Below are 18,496 nucleotides of genomic sequence, written 5' to 3' on the forward strand. Positions count from 1 at the left end.
CATTCTTTCTTTAAAAGAGACCTATACTCTTTTCTATGTGAAATCTGTGAAAACCCAAACTTGAAAAAACAGAAGCATGGTGGTTACCAGGGGCTGGGGGTGTGAAGAGATGTAGTTTAAGAGTCCATACTTGAAACTTGTAGCCAAATAAGTCCTGGACATCTAATATACAGTACAGTGCTTATAGACTGTAAAACTGTATTGTAAACATGGGGCTTGCTAAGAGACCAGATCTTAATTGTTCCTACCACTAGAAGAAATAGTAATTATGCAACGCAGTAGAATGTGGCAACCATATTGCAACATAATGTATCAAATCAATATATTGCATGCCTTAAACTTACATAATGTTCTATGTAATTTATATCCCAATTTAAAAAAAAGATCTAATTCTGTAACAGTCTGTTTTACTTAGGTACTATTTTTTTTGTTCGATAAATAATTCATTTCAGTGTAACTAAGTTTACTTTTTCTTTTTTTTTTTTTTTACTAGCATTTAAAAGTGATAGATCCCCTTAAAAGCATTAATGTAAATTCATCAACTTGTCTAAATAGTGTGGCTTTGAAAGATAGTTCAACTGCCTGTGACTTTGTATTCTTTAATGATCTAAAGTTGATTCCCTGTCTTTGTTCATGATGTTGTATAGTATTGTCACTTGAGGTTTTTTTTCCAAATTTATTCACTGTAGTTTCCATGAGATAATCATACGACTATTTCAATATCCTACACGTACGTCTTCTCAGCTTTTATTGTTATTGTTGTTTGCTTTCATTCAATAGACAGTGAGTCCAAAATCAACGGTCAGTTTCAGGTTTCCAAGGTAATCCAGTATAATCCATCATGAGAACACAGAGCTTCTGTGTGATATAGTAAACATATCAGTACAATAAGGTCTATTATGCTTCTGATTTTTCAGAGGAAGAACCTAATTAGTACAATAGAAGCCAAAGTGGAAACCCCTTCAGTTCACCCCTGAATTAGAAATGGCGACATTCACATATTTCAAAAAGAAAATCTTCCTACTTGGAAATTGCTTTATTTTTTCAGTCAACAAAAACAAGAGGCCACCTAATGAAAACTTTCTTAGGTCCTAAATTTAAACATCCACCCATTTTGTAATCCTTGTGATCCAAAAACATCACAAGGGATCATTTTGACTTTGAGAGAAGGATTCTATCTTTGCAATGAGAACAGAATTGAGTCTTTGGGAAGAAGCAATTAAAAACCCAAAGCCTTTTACTGCTTTTGATGCTTTAAAAAAAAAAAAAAGGCAAAAACTTCACTGCACTGTAATGTTTTCTGCTAATTAACTGTCACAAATGTGATGCCATTAAGTTTGGAGTCTCTTTAGTTAACTTCAAAGTCATTAACACACACTGTGCATCCCTCCCAAATCGGTTTTGAAAAAAAGGAACCACATCGACAGATCTGTAATCAATGTTGTCAAAGTTTTTGTTTCTCATAGAATCTAATCTTAATTTCAAGAACATTTGGTCGTTTTCTTTGGGTGACAAACACCAGCCCTTCTAATGCTCATAGTTGGTGGTGCCAGGGTGGCCTTGATGCCTTGTGCGCCTTTGGATACACTGCTCCAGAGGTGACTTGAAAAGTTCAGTATGAACCGTTTTTGGAGAGTATCAGTAATATATTTAGCTGCAAAAAAACAGAAAACCAACAGCAGTTGAAATAAATAAGGATGTATTATTTCTCCCATAAAAATGTTCACCAGTTGAACGTCCATGGCTTCAGCAGTATGGAAACCGGGTCCATTACCTCACTTTTGTCTTTGCTCTGCTGTCCTTCACCCGAGGCCTCCGACCTTGAGCAAATCACTGTGTAACTTTTCCAAAACTGGGTTTCCCATGAGAAGAAGTGGTGGTAACGCGCTCTGTGATTGCGGGGCTGGAGTGAGTCTCCTGTGAAATCCTTTATGTGAAAACATGGAGCACAGTGCCTGGCACTTCGAAGGGCAGAGCTGATGGCAGTGTGGAGGCAGGCACAGCAGGGCCGGTTTTCATGGTGGTTTTGCAGGGGAAGGAGTGAAGTAGGAAATAGGAGATACCTTAACTCCTGTTCGTCAGTCTTGGAGCTCCCAATTCCAGCATCTTCCAGGTGCTGTTACTTGAAACAGCACATTGGGGAAAATAATTTTAAAAAGTCAGATACCACGCTCTTTAACAAATAGGACCTATTACTTACTAAGTAAAATATATCCCCCATAAGCCAATTGTTTATTTTATTCTGTGACCTCCTTACAATAAATTTCAGTACCATTAAAGGCTTAAGTCACATTATTGATTATTTGAATATGTGTGTCATTAATCTTCCATCACCCTCGTACATTTTATATGTACATTTTAAGTGTCGTCTTTTGCATTTAGATGGAGAAGAGTGTCAGAAGAAAGCCGACTTGTGGGTATTAGCTTCATACAGAACTTCAAGAGCTCCCTGGAGCTGATTTGCCAGTAAATTTCTACACTAAAATGGGCTTTCAGAAGAGTGACTGCTAGATAAACTCTGAGGTGTCCTTAGTAAATAAAAATGATTAATCTCAGCTGAATAAATTCTCTATCACTGGTCAGATAGTCTCATTCAATTCTGGGTCCTGGTTCTGTAAAAAGCCCTTTTCTTTTTGTATTAAGGTTGTCCGTAATTTTAATGGAACCTGTGAATTATTATCTGATTTTTAAAAATTGGTTCATAAAAGGATATTGATTCTTTGAATTAGGGGCAGTTGAAATATTGTTTATGGGCAAACTGGCCTCCTTTGATTGAACCTGGAAGCTACTGTCAAGAAAACTTATCTTAAATCAGTGTTAAGATACACTTTTTAAGAAACGATCACAACTCTTCATAATTGCCCCTGGATTGGACAGTGACATCATTGTGGGAATGCAAGGGAACCAAAAGGTAAAAGTGAAGATCTGTTAAGTGGGGTTCTCTCTAATTGCTTAATTTTTATTCCCAGTCACATATATGTTTTCCTGGGTAATGAGAAGATTTTAAAATCAAATAAAGCTTTTGAACACTAAAGATGTTTGCCAGCTACTGTTCTGTTGAAGAATCCTGTAGATTTATACTGATCCTAAGAGGTGTCTCATATCCACTATATTAACTAGCTTTTTAGAAGCTTATGAACATTGTAGCTTTTATTGATTCCAGGGAATTGTACCCAACAATAAGCAATAAAAGTCGATGGTAACTTTCTTCCCATATAGGGGTGTGCAGATCAATATTTTGAATTTACTATAATTTGCGGGTAATGGATGAAAGAACTGACAAAATTGCCAAGCCTTGTGGGGCACAGCTGTGTGGTGTTGCCTTTTTATCCAAGCTCACTGTAGGTCACAGGCTTTCCCTTTCTTGTTCCCGAGTAACAAGAAACATAGTTAAGTGGCAGGGCCGATACGTGTATTTATCAGTATCTTCGTAAGACTTCTCTAAGGAAAAAAAAAGAAAATCACAAAACTTGTCCACAGTGACCTTAATTTTATAGTCCTGAAGGGTCTCTGAACTTGCACTGTCTTAAAGGCAATTAATATTCTAAATATCTAGCCTTTGTATTTGATCTCCTGTTACAGGCATTTTCCTGATGATTAGTAACAGTGTATGATTGCAGTGAAGCCCGACTGGCTTCGAATCTTCCAGGTGGTTCCCAGAACGGTGGCTGGGTTCCACATTGAGAGAGAAGAGGAAAGGTCTTTTGTGCTCCTTCTTTGATTTTCCCCATTTCTGTTTCTCGGAGCTCTTCACTTGTGCCCTGCGTGCCTCGTCTAATGTGAGTAGCGTGCTAACATAGCTAACATAACATAACATGACATAACATGACATAACATAACATAACATAACATAACATAAATGACATTTAGGGTGCTCTTGTGTTTGAAACCAGGCTTAATGCAGGACCTGCATTCTCATGCATCTTCTCAACTCCTTAGGACATCAGTTGTCATATCCTCCTTTTATAATTCAAGAGACTGAGTCCTAGACAAGGGAAGGAAGATTTTTAAGGATGCTTTCTAGCACTGACTTAGAATAGAATATATGTGTATGTGAATCTAGATCATGTCCATTTAATCATTATGAAGCATACGATTAGCCTAAATAAAGATTTTTTTTAGCCTAAACTAAACTTTGGCTGATCTAGTATGTTTTCTTGTTTAGCTTCTTTTGTCGTGAAGGGCTATGACTCCTCTAATTGGATCTAAAGGAGTTTCTTCAATTTCAAAAAGGACACACTTTCTCTTGAAAGAAATAGTCCTTTGTTCTTAGAGAACAAAATAAGCACATAAAATAAAATATGACTGTGCTGGAAGCTACTAACCATGAGGAAATAAGATTCCCATTCACTTCAGGATGTAGTAAACACTCAGTAAATTGGAGTTGTTACTAATACAAGTACTAATATAAGTACTAACTATTACTCAACAACTGTAGGAGGTGTAGAAGTAGATTTCCCGTATACGATACTGAATTGGAAGGCAGTATGGATACAAATATCTGATTCCCAAGCTTGATTTTTTGAAGTCAAAAGTATAACCTGTTAGGAAATATCAGGAATCATCGTAATTGGCTGGTAAAGGAAGCTTGTTTCATTTGCTCATTTACTTGGGGTTAGCTGGATATTTGACTTGTTATGCTTTTGTCTACTTTAAAAGGTCTGTGTTAAAAGTAACGTGCTTTCAAGGCTTTGCTTCAAATACAATCAGTCTGTAAGAAATAATTTGTGTGAAATTTGCTTAGAAAGAGCTGTAAAAATCTGTGGCACCCCTTTCTGAGAGTAATTGCCAGTGTGTGTTATCAACTATGAATGCAGCTCGATAGCCTACAGAAGGCAGGGCCCTGGTGCAGATAGACCAAGTCTTCCCTGGGGATGAAAATAATTAAACTGCTCCGGATTCTGGCTGATGTGTATTCACAGACAGGTTAAGCCACTTACCAGCTCTGCGACCTTGTGTAAGCTCCTTACCCTGTCTGTGTCTCGGTTCTATAAAATGGAAATGCTGGTGAAGATGAAATGAGATAATGTACGTCAGCGCACAGTAGGCGTGAGGTGCTGTTCCTAAGTGGAGGGAGGCAGATGAGCTCAGTAAAGAAAAACCACTTCTGCCCTGTGTGTACAAATCACAAGGTGGCAAAGGGGTTTGTGATGATTGATATGTAACTTTCATGTAAGAAAGACCCAGGATGTTGACCCTTGCTCTATGTTACCCTGAAACTTTATCTCACATTCCTGCCCATCAGGGACCCTGTGGTCTAACTTAGATGGTTTTTCTATCCCCTCATCCATTCACATTTCTTTTATTTAACTTCTGAAAGGTTCTCTGTGCTTTTGGATGGCCCTTTTCCTCATCTCTGCATGGCACCCTGCCCTTAGCTCCAAAGGTTCTAAATCTTCCCATTAGTTAAGTATTTATTCTCAACACCTTATAGATCCGGTACACATTTCTGTCTTGAATCTGTTCCTCTCTGACCTCCTCGCTGCCTCTTCCCTGGTCCCTACTCCACCGTGCTTCCCAGACAACTTTAGAAACCACCTAATTCCTTTCCTGTTTGTCCTTCATAACCCATTTGACACCTTGATGGCAAAGTGGTCTTTTTAAATATGCAGACTTGACCATTTTGTTCTCCTATTTAAAATGTTATAGGGGTGCCTGGTTGGTTCAGTTGGTTAAGTGTCTGCCTAAGGCTCAGGTCGTGATCTCAGGTCCTGGGATCGAGCCCCATATCGGGCTTCCTGCTCAGCAGGGAGTCTGCTCCCCCCCCCCGCCCCTGCCTCAGTTGTGCTCACTGTCTCTCTCTCTCTCTCTCAAATAAATAAATAAAGTCTTTAAAAAAATAAAAAATAAAATGTTAGAGGAACTCCTCATTGCCAATAGGATAAAGGCAGGCTCTTCCAAAAACTTTGTGATTTGACTCTGCCTCTGCCTCCATATTCTTGTCTTTTTGCTTTTTCTTTCTACCTTCAGTTCCATCCATTCTGAATTTACTGAGAGCTGTGTACTCTTTAACTCCACCCGGCCTTGCTTCATCTCTTCCCTTTTCCGGAATACCCCTTTTCTGGCCCACTCCTGAGGATGCCCAGCCAACTCCCTGTTGCTGCTGAAGAAAAACCAGGTACAAGTAGAATATTTGAACTCCAAGGAACAGAAAACACAAGTTAAATTGCTTAAAACAATAAAGGGAATCGAATGGCTTATGTGTCATGTATGAAAAATATCACCCAAGACCCAGTTTCTAGCCATCTGTCTTGTCCGCCACCTTCCATGTCTTTCTACCCCACGGCTGCCATTAGCTTCTTGGGGTCAGTGTTCCTTCCTTCCTGCTAGTAGCTCCCTTGGAAAAGGGAGGGGAGTTCTTTCCCAGGATCCTGGAACACACTGTTTTGCATCTTGTTTTCCCAGATTGAATCACATGCCAACTTTGAACCCATTTTCTTTGGCCAAAGCGAATGAACTTTGTCATTAGCTTCCCTGAACCTGAGCTAAGCCTTGATGGGAGTAGTGTCAGTTCCACCAGGTTTTGTTAGTACAAATAACAGGTAGCAACATTGGGTGATAAGCAGTACTGACCCTCCTTACAGAAAACTGATGACCTCCTCCCTTGGTCCTATTGCATACTTTAAAAAGGCCTCTATTCCAGGTTTTTTAACATGTAAGTTTACAGCAAATGAAGTCCTTTATCCCCAGGGCCTGGCACAGCACCTCCCACAGTGGCCCTTGTTAAAAAGTGAGTGATAGAATAAAGGACCCCTATTTGCTTGCTTTAGCCTCCATGTGCCCCTTGGTTTCACCCTTGGCAAAAGATTGTGATTTATGTGTTTCTGAAATTACACACCTCCAAGTAAATTGCTTCACTTCGACTTTGCTCTTCTTTAAAAGGTACCTGCTCACAACCTGTACCTTTCTTCCTCTTTAGAGGAAAGGCTGCCCTCTTTTGTTACTAATTCCAGCCCTCTCTGCATGTGTACTCATTCAGACCCCCTCTCAGTGGCTCACATCTCCACTCTGCCCCCTGACATTCACAGTGCATTTTAGGGGGGGAAATTGGAACTGGATGACACTGGTTCAGATTTTGCTGCCAGCATCTCCTGGCTTTGTGACCGTAGGGCAATTGCTAGTTTCCCCTGGGCTTTCAGTGGGAAGATTTGAGGGTCCTGTGAGACAGCCAGGTGATTATGTTGTAAAATTCTTAGACTGAGTTTTTGATAAGAGCTTATAAAACCAAAAGAGACAGATAGCCGTGTTGTGACTCAGAAACTTTATCTATAGAAAGAGCCTGTGAGCCTAATGTCAAGTCACAAGGACGATAGCTGATTACTTGGGTTCACAGCAGAAAAAAGCCAACCAGGCAAGAAAGCAAGATGGTAACCACTTTCTTCTTTTATTAAAAGAAAGTGAGTATGTGGTTTTTGATCAAGGAAAATGGATGTGAAAACCCAACAAGCATTTTGCGTATACCTTTTATGGTTGATTGTGTTGAGCTTTACTACCACAGATAAATACATCATACATGAATAGAATGAAATAGAACCTGCAAGAAAGGGGAGATCCTTAGGGATTCTCCATGCATCTCACATTCCCACTGAGGGATTTTAGTGACGTTTTACAGGTTAAATGGTGTGAATGTCCAAGCATATCTTTAGAGGTCTACCTGCTGCTTTTCCAGCTTTACTCTACAGGTTTTAATGCAGAAAACCAATTACTTTATGGGCCGTTCACTGGAGTTTTCAAACACTGTTTGCACATAAGCTGTTGTTGACCATTGCTTTGATTCTAAACTGAGTGTCATGTAAGGTCTGGTTCTGTAGTGTGAACTGTAACCTGACCTCTGCTTCTGCCTTCATAACTGACACTCAGAAATGGAGGCCAGAAAAATGGGACCCAAATCCCTTCTTTACGAGGACCAATAACCAGCAGAATCTATACTCCTAGCTAATTTTATGCCCTACCAGGAAGAGGGAGTTCCACTGCGGGTGCCTTTTCCTGCCCTCCACTGCTTCCCACTTGCAAAGGAAATAACTGAAAACCTGAAAGTTCACTAAAGAAAAAAATCCAGAGGCAAATGATTTATGCAAATTTATTGTCCTTAAGAGGACTTAAAAGTACTGGGGTACCTGGGTGGCTCAGTTGGTTAAGCACTCTTGGTTTCCACGCGGGTTGTGATCTCAGGGTGGTGAGATCGAGCCCATGCCCCTGGTGCGGAGCCTGCTGAAGATTCTGTCTCTCTCTTTGCCACCCCCCCCCCCCAGCTCTCTCTATCTCTCAAAATAAAGAAATAAGCACTTACCTCCACTAAACAAGTTACACAAACCCTCTCTTCCTCTAGATCTCCAGGGGTGGGGTTCAGGCATTAGTATTTTTAAGAGCTCCCTGGATGACATTAATGTATCATCCGGCTACATTCAGACCCACTGCCTGAGCTGAATGATCTCATCCCCTTTTATTTTCTATCCACTGTTAGTGTTTCCATGTTCAGGTAGAATTGCATACTCTCTTACCTGGTGGTATTTCTTTTCTTGTGTGCGTATGCATTTCCCCAGCTAGCTTTTAAATCTGTCATATTTTGTTTCCTCCTAAGGTGCCCCAAACAGTGCCTGATACATTGTCCTGCACATCTTGGCTCTTTGAACTCTCTCTTTAAATTAATGGTTTGTCTGTAAGTGCACAATAGTTGTAACTCTCAATGGTACCGTGAGCTTACCAATGACTGATCCTCCCACTGTGCTGGTGAAGGGATCTAGTATTCTCTGTTCTGTGACAGCTGAGGCAGAGACCCAGGTGTGATCACCCTAACACTCACAGGGAAGGGGAGCCCGCTAGGAGTGATGAGGGAAAGGTGCACAGGCAGTTAAGTTACACTACCTGGAGGTTGGGCTTGAGTTGAGTATTCAGTTGTGGGGATGTCCTGAGTGTAACCATGTTCTCTGGGGTTTAATTTCCTGCTTCCTGTCCTTTTTCTGATCTTGTCTGTGCTACCGTCCTGTCACCTGTGTGAGAGCTGGTATCTACCCAATAGATTTTTTTCATATGTAGCCTTACTCAATTTCTTTTGTTATTAGGAGCCCTAGTTGCTGCATTGTGCAATGCACCATTTAACAATGTAGCAAGATTCTCCCCCACTTGAAGATTTTAAATGTTGAGGTGCCCATGATGGTGCATAAAGGTGTGCCTCTTTCTTTCTGTTCTTTTCCTGTCTCAGCCAGCCCATGGCTTTATATGCCAGCTTATAGGGTAATAACTCCAATGTCTATTTCCAGCCCCTACCTCTTTCCTGAATCCAGACTCATAGAAGTCCAGCCACCTGTTTGGAAATTTCTATTTGGAATTCTTTGAGTCATCTTGGATAAAACATGTCCAAACTAAACTGTTCTGCTCTCAGACTGGATTTGCTCAGAAAGCTTTAGACTCTTCCTTGATTCCACATACAGTTCTTTTATAGATTCTGTAGAAGTGTTTCTCAAATCTGACTGCTTCTCTCCATCTTCATCTTCTCTCACACAGATGACTTGTCTAACCTTTAAAAATTGGGATTAAACATTTCCTTAAAATAAGCTTAGAATATTTCTCCCTACCTCTCTCTCTTCTCCTATGTGAGAAAGAGCTTTTTTAATTTTTTGAAATAATTTAAATTTATAGAAAAGTTTTAAGACACTTGAGAGAATTTCTCTATACTTTTCCACGATGTTAATATCTTTTCTTTTTTAAGATTTTATTTATTTATTTATTTGAGAGAGAGAGAGCGCACAACCAGAGGGACAGAGAAGAGGGAGAAGAAAATCCCCCGCTGAGCAGGGAGCCTGACTCGGGACTCGATCCCAGGACCCTGAGATCACGACCGGAGCCAAAGGCAGATGCTTAACCAACTGAGCCATCCAGGCACCCCATTTACTATGGGGTCTTCTGTAGTCTTATATAGTCTTAATATAGTCTTAATACATTTGTCAAAACTATGAAATTAGCATTGATACATTACTATTATCCAAATAAAGTCTGAGTTTAGTTATCAGCACATTTTCCACTAATGGCCTTTTTATGATCCAGAAACCAGCTCAGGAACCTACATCGATTCCCTTTAGTCATCATCTCTCCCTTCTCCTTTAATATCTCACAGTTTCTCAAATGTTCCCTACTTTTCACAATTCTGACAGTTTTAAAGAGTACTGGTCAGGTGTTCTGTAGAATGACCCTCAACTAGAGTTTGCCTGATGTTTTCTCATGATTAGACTGGACTTAAGGATTTTTAGCAAGAAAACCATGGAGGTGAAGCCCCTTTTCATCACATTGTATCGGGGGCACATGATAGCAACATGACTTACCAGGTGGTGTTAACCTTGATCACTTGGTTAAGACCTCATCTGTCAGGTTTCTCCACAGAAAAGTTATTTTCCCTTTTTCTATTCTATTTTTGGAAGTGAGTCACTAAGTCCAGCCCAGTCTAAGGGGGAAGAGAATTAAGCTCCATCTCTTAGAGAAGGGGTTATCTACATATATTATTTGTAATATATTCAAATATCCTTCTCTTTTAAATCATAGAATGACCCATCAGTTAAAAAGAATAGCTCAAAGATTCCCTAAACACATGTGGCCATATCGTTTCCATTTGTGTATCTATAACTATTAAAAACATTAAATAGTATATTCTTTTTAAATTACCATTGTGGAAATTACTTGTACATATGAAACATTGCAGTTTTCTCTCTTGGGTTCATGAATAAAACAAGTTATTTTCTCCTTTTGAGGCCAAGGTTGCTGGGGTGGGAGGGAGAGGGGAAGAAGGAGAATCATTCCTTCGGGCTCTTTTGTTCCTGGATTCTCCAGGAATTCTCTTACTGGATTTGAGGGGCCCTTGTTTGTCTGCACTCTTACCCAGGAATAATAGTAGTCTTAAACAAGATAAACTTTGTTTCATCCTTATTTTCAGCATCATATAAAATAGCACTTTTAGGGCGCCTGGGTGGCTCAGCGGTGAAGTATCTGCCTTCGCTCAGGTCATGATCCCGGGGACCTGGGATCGAGTCCCACATCAGCCTCCCTGCTCAGCGAGGAGCCTGCTTCTCCCTCTTCCGCTCCTCCTGCTCGTGTTCTTTCTCTCTCTGTGAAATTAATAAATAAAATCCTTTTTTAAAAAAATAGCACTTTTAGAAAGGGGGGGGGCAAAGGAAATCATACCGTAAGAGCAAATACTGATACACAGCAATTCTACAAAAAAATGTTAGATGTCACTGAGAAATCAGTATCAATGGAAACCATTTAAAAATTTTAATGTTCTTGGGGTGCCTGGGTGGCTCAGTCGGATAAGTGTCTGCCTACAGCTCAGGTCATGATCTTGTGCTCCTGGGATGGAGCCCTGCATCAGGCTCCCTACTCAGTGGGGAGTCTGCTTCTCCCTCTCCCTCTGCCTGCTGCTCTGCCTACTTGTGCTCTCTGTCTTTCTGTCAAATAAATAAATAAAAATCTTTTTAAAAAATTGTAATGTTCTTAAATGTATTCTTAGGAGTGTCTTTAATTAATAATTCCATATTGTTTAGTTCAGGTTGATACTTCCTGACCTTTATTCTCTTTGCCCCGCGCTTCCTCCCTCCCCTAATTCTTACCCGATGCTAAATTATTAATGTGTGTTCCAGATATACTAAGCAGAAGCTTTGGTTTATGACTTGGACCAATACCATATGTCTTATCTAATTATCTTAGTATGTGTTAGTGACCTTCACCTGACATTAAGGAAATAAAATGAAGACACATACACAATGTCCTACAGGGGCTTTGGCAGTAAATGCCTGGTTGCTGCTCATTGACTTCCAAGGGGTGCGGATTGAGCAGCGTGTGGTCCCCATGCATGAGCCACCCCTTGCTCGGTCTGCAGTTGCTTAGTCCTCCTGTTATCTGCTGCCTTTTGCAGCTACTGTTCACAAGGTCTTGGCCACAGCACATTCATTTCTCTCACTTTATTACCATCACATCTGATTCCAATTTGCTACCAAATTGAGTTTCCAGTCCCGAGTCTGACATTCAAACCGTCAGGTGGATTAGCTCCTTCAGCTTGGTTAGCGTGGAAGCTTCAGGTCACTTGACAGTGGCCGATTAAATGTCCTCTGCTCCTCATCCTGGAGCCTCGGCTGCCGTCCCGTGGAGCAGCAGTGCCGGGTTACCCGCCGTAACCTTTCTTCTTGTTTAGAACTCATCATGCTAGACCTATTGGAGAGACTTCTGATTAAAAACAGAGTTGCTTTTTATCCCTTATCTTGCTGTTTCAGCAGTTTTTCTCTTGGAGCAGAGCAGCCGGCTTATGGTTGGGTCATTTAGTGGAATATGATTGATTGGACTATTTGGGGATCATCCATTTAGCCCTTTGCTTCTCATATCATCTGAGTGATCTATTTGCATATGGAGTTGAAATAACATCTGACTTACTCTGTTATTAATGATAGCCCGTCAGCCCTGCCTCCTTTTCTTGCTCTGCCTCTGTCAGATCAACTCACAGGACCGCAGTGTTTCCTAACTCGAGCTCTCGGCCTTTGCTGCGCAGCGGGCTTCCGTAAGTCCTTTCTAGTGGACACAGTCTGGTGAACAATTACTTCTAGGGAGTTCCTCGCTTCCTTCTTTTCTCTTTTTAACCTGAATCCTAAACACATTTCTCAGTGCTTGTCATTACCAAAGATAGACATACAGAGAATTGCTCATTGGTTTTCTATTTACATTTCAGTTCCCAAGGAAAACAGTCTTGGTCAGAGACTTTTCTCCTCTCCTTAGGGGTTTTAGTAAACGAAGGTGTACTTATGTTTCACAATCAGGCATCCAAGTTGAGCAAACACTGTAATTTCTTGGAGATAATCAAGGATTAGAGAAACAAGTGAAACAAAACAAAAATACAGCGTTTCATCCCTGTACCCTGAGGCCCTTGAGAGGAGGAAGATCTCCTGCTTCTAAAATGGTTCATTGTTTCTTCTTGTAATTAAACAATGATAAGATTATTATAACTGTATCAGAATATATTTGCCAGCTAATAAGTAAGGCGTGGTATATTTAAAGCAGTATCCTCCCCTCGGTCTGCTCCTTTCAAGGCCACGTTCTGTAAGCTATGCTGGAATAAATTGCACTGTTTTGAAGTAAGATCTGAGGCCACTGTCTGTGATAGACATTTAAGGATCCAATAAAAATAGGGGACAGGAAAGGTGAATTTGAAGCTGAGGGGGAAGCACCTTTCAAAAAATAATGCTCAAGCTCCTGGAAGGCAAAAAAAAAAAAGTAATTATGGGAATGAAAAACTAAATTTAGTCAAGTCTTTCAAATTTATAGTGTGTTCTTTTTGAGTTTAAATAGCCTGATGACTCATGGCTTCCTATTCTTTAATTATTGTTATCAAGTAATCATTCCCGAGTACCCAGGCTTCTGAAATCTCCATTTGTGGGTGGAGGTATTTCTGTATCCCTTTTCGTCGGTTTGGTTGGCTTTCTTGTTTGTTTGTTTTCACAGTCTCCCCTATAGTTAGGTGGATAGTGATCTTAATTTGTGATAAGTGTGAGAGCGCCCTTTTTTAAAGCACTCTATTAATTGTTGCTGTCTGGTTACCTTTAGAGAGATTCATTAACCTACTTTTAAATATGCGAAGTCATAAATCTCATTAATGTTAAGAAATAAAACCAGAAGGAAACCTTTGCTTTCTTTAAGAAAATCATAATAAATCGTCATCTTTGGTATGCACAGCGTCTTCCCTGAGTTTATTTCTGTTAGGGGTAAATAGTCTGATTTAACTCCTTTTTCTCCTTTCACCTTTCATTTAATTATAATCCTGTAAAATTTCTGCTCCTCCTTCTGTCTCTTTCCTCTTTGGATATGTCCTTTGGTTCCTCCAGTTTTCCCGATTCTCAATTTTAGGGCCATGTAGCTCAACTTAGTATTGCATTGTCCTTGCTTTGAGAGGATTAATGTCTTTTCTGATTTGGAATTTAGATGAACTGTGTTTGTACTTTCAACACAGTGTATGAAGAGAACACTGTAAGAAGGGATCCAGCATAAAATCATGACATTAAAATCTTTTCATTGCGGAAAATGATAAATCAAGCATAATGAAGAATGGTACATTTTGGGGTATCCGTTTGGTGCCTTACCAGTCTAAGGTTAAAGTGGCCTCTCATATATATGTTTTGTTTTGTTTTTCTTTTGCAGAAGGAGCTGAGTCTCCCCAGAAGAGGAAGTCTGTAAGTTGCCTTATTTTGTTTCCTTATAATTATTTTGTACAGTTTGTAATGCGATTATTCTCTGATTTGTTAGGATTCAGTGGCAAATGGAGGATTAATGGTAGTCAACTGAATTGAGAAAATAGACACTTTGCATTTATTTATAAATGTCACATATTCATGATTTCAGGATAACTTGAAAAAAATTTCCAGATTTTGTCCTTATGGGCATTGTAAACCAAAATGCTTACTTACTCCTGGGACAATCTTAATTAAAAAAAAAAAATTATCTTATGTAATCAAGCAAAAACATTATTTGCTTTGCAGATAGTACAAATGGATCTGAGTCAAGAATTGGTGTTCTCCTATATGTTCTGGAAATCTGTGATTGTTTTTTATGCTATGGATTTTATGGAAAGTAAATGATAAACTTTTGCCATGATGATGAAGACTTTACGTCAGCTAAACTTTCTGTTAGCTCTAGATCTTACTGCATTAAGTCATGTCATGGTCTTGTTTTAAAATAGCAGATTTATGCACCTTAACTTGATATCCTTATAGTTTGTTTCAACTTTTTGTTTTGAAGGCTCGTAATATATTTGCATAAATCATAGTTTGTTTTTTTACGATTAGCAAGTTGCAGAAAAAATTAATTGCCTTAATGTTCCAGTAAATTTAGGGTAAATTTGTTACCAACTAGTACTGTGTAAGGGCTGGTCTAGAAATACTGGAATTTGGTATCTACATTAAAGAATTAAGTGGATGGGGCAATGTCCTTTTTAAATCATAAGTATAACATTTAAGGTAGGTTGATGTGGGTCTCAACTGGGAGTATTAGAAATGTATATGGTAACTGTTGGCAGATTGTATTCATTTTTTTGACCAAATCTTGGATTATGTCAGCCTTTGCATCTGAGAACTAAAACTTCATCTGCTATGAACATTTTAATACTATCCATTTTAGTTCTTAATATTTTAGAGCTTTAGGCTGCCTGGAGGATATGGGATCATTGTTCTTGAAGAATCTGTCTGGATTAATTTTCACTGGCTTCCAGCTTACATCTCTGTGTGCTAGAGGTTAATGGCCTAAAAGTTGGCTATAGGAAATGCCTTTAGAATCAAAAACTTGCCTTCTTCTGAATCGTGAATAGGACTCTCACCTAGACTTGGAAAAGTCCAAACATTATGATATTTCTAATCATGATGAAAACTAAGAAATAAGAAAAACTGAAGTAAAGCTACATGAACGATCTTCATAGGAAAAAAAAAGTCTCTTTTCCCTTGTACCTTTATTTAATGCTTAAAGTATCCTAGGTTTGTCTTTAATATTTTATTTGAAAACTTGAGAATTTCAGTCAAATGTTCTTTTGGCCTTTATAATAGGTTGCATTTTTTTTTCCAGTTTTTGAGTTAGTATGTTTCCTGTAAATCTTTATTAAGGTAATGTTAATTACAAATTAGATCACCCATGTTTATTTAAGAGCCACATCTCCTTTTGTAGTTATCTCCTTATCTCATATCTCCTTGTAATGTCTGTTAATGTTAGCTGATAGCTGTGGGTTGGTGGGAGAAATAGAAGATATATTTAAATTTCTTGACTTGGGAGCATAGAATCTTTCATGGATAAAAAAGGATGATGGCATAAGTTTCTTTGGCATCCATGCTTTGAAAACTTACTAAGAGAAACATAGAATTACATTTAAGCCGTCTAAAATCTTGTCCCTAATAAAAGTCAATGGATCTATCTAAAACATAGCATGTATGTCAACATAAATCTACCTTTTCCTTTTTCAGTGAATTCTGGGGAAATTAATATTTCAAGTAAAAGAAACAAAAAATAAAGATGTTCCTTTGTATTTTTTATTAAATACAAATATTCCCAAAAGAATTAATGGTGTATGATAGAGATGTTCTGGGACTTAACATCACCCAGCATTTTCATTGACCCCCATACAGAATGCTGGTCATTATTTTCCCCATGCAAGGCTGTTTTATGACTTGGAGAAAAAGAAAATATTTTTAAAAAAACAATTGCTAGAGTGACTTTAATACAAATCTTTCAATGAAGAAGGGCAAAAGTCGTTCTAGTCAACATAACTGTACTTGATAATTAAAACCTGTTAACACTTTGTCCTTGTATTTACTGGTTAAATGCCTCCAGCATAAGTGTTTTCAGATCTTTTAGAATCTTCTCCAATAGAGATTGAGGATTTGCTCCCACTGTTCTGTTGAATCTTCTTTCCATGTTAACAGTGAGCAACTACACAGGGTGATGGATTCCTCATTGTGTGTAGTTACAAAGTGATGGGATTGAATGTGTTGGGGAGGGCGTGTGTCTTCAGAAAGGCTGTGCTCCTGGAAGAAGGTGGTTGACTTTGTTACATCTGCTGCTTCTACTTTGTATGTTTGAAGGATGATATTTTTTAAATGCATTGTCATCATTCAAGCACTTAGGGATTTATCAGATTTTAAAAAAATTAGTACTGTCTTACAGATAATTTTTATGTCTAGAATCATAACATGTTTTATATATGTAAAAGTTAAAGCTCTCACAAAAGATCGCAGAAAACAGGTTTTTCTTTTTATTACTATTTGAAGTATTAAAAAAGCAAACTGTCTTCTGTCCAGAAAATAATCCAGTTCCTCAATAATTGGTAAAATATGATCATTTTCTCAAGAAATCACTTGAAATCTGTGTCGTTTCATATATGTTTTAAAAGGTTGCAAAGGTAATGATTGTGACCTTTTTTTTGGGTGCAAAGGATAACAGAGGAGAAGTCAAAGGAACTGCTTTCTAGGCAAGGTGTGTTACTAACTAACCAAGTGACTCCAGATCAGTTTTCCAGAGGCTTTTCCAGCCCTTTATCAACTTAGTCCCAGATATCATCTCCACTCTGACTCCTTGGATAGCTAGACATCAGCTAGTTGTCTTCTTCCTTTCAATAGTAGCTACTTGCCGAGACTTGATCCTTGATTCTGCCAGCACTTTCCGTCTCTTTCTCATTGGAACTAAAGTTGTGATACTCTCTGCTCTTTCTCCTCTCTGCTACCTGTCAAAAACTATATATCCTTTGAATAAATCATGATATAATCATACAATGAAATACTACATAGCAGGTAGAATGAATGAACTGGAGCATATGTATCAACACCCAAAATTATCAAAAATACACAGAACAAAAAGCTAAAAGCAAATTGCATATAAAAGAAAGCGTTTACATGATAAAATTTTAAAATATGCAAAACAAGACATTTTGTTGGTGAATACAAACACGTGCAGTAAAAATATAAAAACGTGCATGGGCAACAAATTTACAGTAAAGTTTATCAGTGGAGGGAATGAAAGAAATGGGATTCGTGAGTACTCTACAGGAGGTTTCATGTGTATGATTAATGTGGTAGGTACTTGGATATTTACAATATACCCCCTACAGCTTGATATTCTCCAACTATTGTACTTAAAATACTCAGTAATTACATGAAGCTAAGATTCCAAACTGCTTTATCCAGGCATGTGTGGAGATTTAGCAATAATTTGAAGGAAAAATTATATAAATTTTATCTGTTTTGAATGAAAGGCTATACCAAACCTGTTATTTCTGTTTTATTCTTTTTGTTGTTGTTGTTTGTTACTTGAGGATTGGCTCAAATGAGTACAGTTTTATAGCTGTTGGAATATCTGCTGTGGCAGGTGCCTTCTAGTTAATGCCAAAGCATCATAATAAATTTTGGTACTTGTGGAGGAAAGGAGGCACATGAGATGGTATCTAAAATGGGACATTATGACATTTAGCTGTGGAACTAGATTTGTTGTCTTGAATTTTCAGCCTTTTAAGAGAAGTGACTGACTATTTTTTATCTACCACAAGGTGCCTAGTAGGGTCATGTACAGAGTGTGGGTGTTGGGAGGTCATCCACACGTCTGTCTCCCTCAGCCAGACTATGAGTCTCCCAGCAGAGTGAACTATCCTGCTTTTGCTCTGAGTTCCTATCCCAGTGTGTATTGAGGACTAGCAGTGATTCTGTGGCTGGTCAGCTCATGCCAGATCTTTCTTGGTTTAAATTCATTGTGGAATCCATCAACTCCCTTGACATTATTTTTATTTTCCTAATAGCAGTGAGTCTAAACTGTCCATATTTATGTAAGTGTTGTGGGTCCCTCATATAATCTTTACCCATAGTTAGATATGAATTTCTAAGTGGAAAAATTCTCTGGGAGGTGCTTGTTTTGAGACAGGTCAAGTGGTAAAAGGGTAAAAACCCAAGATGTGAGCTAATACATGGTTAGGAGCAAAACCAAGGTGTCCCTGGCAGCT

General features: G+C 38.7%; 1 protein-coding gene across 15 annotated transcripts in view; it reads left to right on the plus strand.

Moving 5' to 3' along the window:
- MAST4 (microtubule associated serine/threonine kinase family member 4) overlaps positions 1–18,496 on the plus strand; it is a 535,574-nt gene that overhangs the window by 261,015 nt on the left and 256,063 nt on the right. For all 15 annotated transcript variants that reach the window (XM_044384142.3, XM_057307021.1, XM_044384143.3 and 12 more), the window contains one exon: positions 14,170–14,201. In XM_044384142.3, the coding sequence (XP_044240077.3) occupies positions 14,170–14,201 (32 nt within the window). The remainder of the gene's footprint in view (positions 1–14,169; positions 14,202–18,496) is intronic.

This window comes from Ursus arctos, unplaced genomic scaffold (assembly GCF_023065955.2).
Source record: "Ursus arctos isolate Adak ecotype North America unplaced genomic scaffold, UrsArc2.0 scaffold_5, whole genome shotgun sequence".
In the NCBI taxonomy this organism is placed as follows: domain Eukaryota; kingdom Metazoa; phylum Chordata; class Mammalia; order Carnivora; family Ursidae; genus Ursus; species Ursus arctos.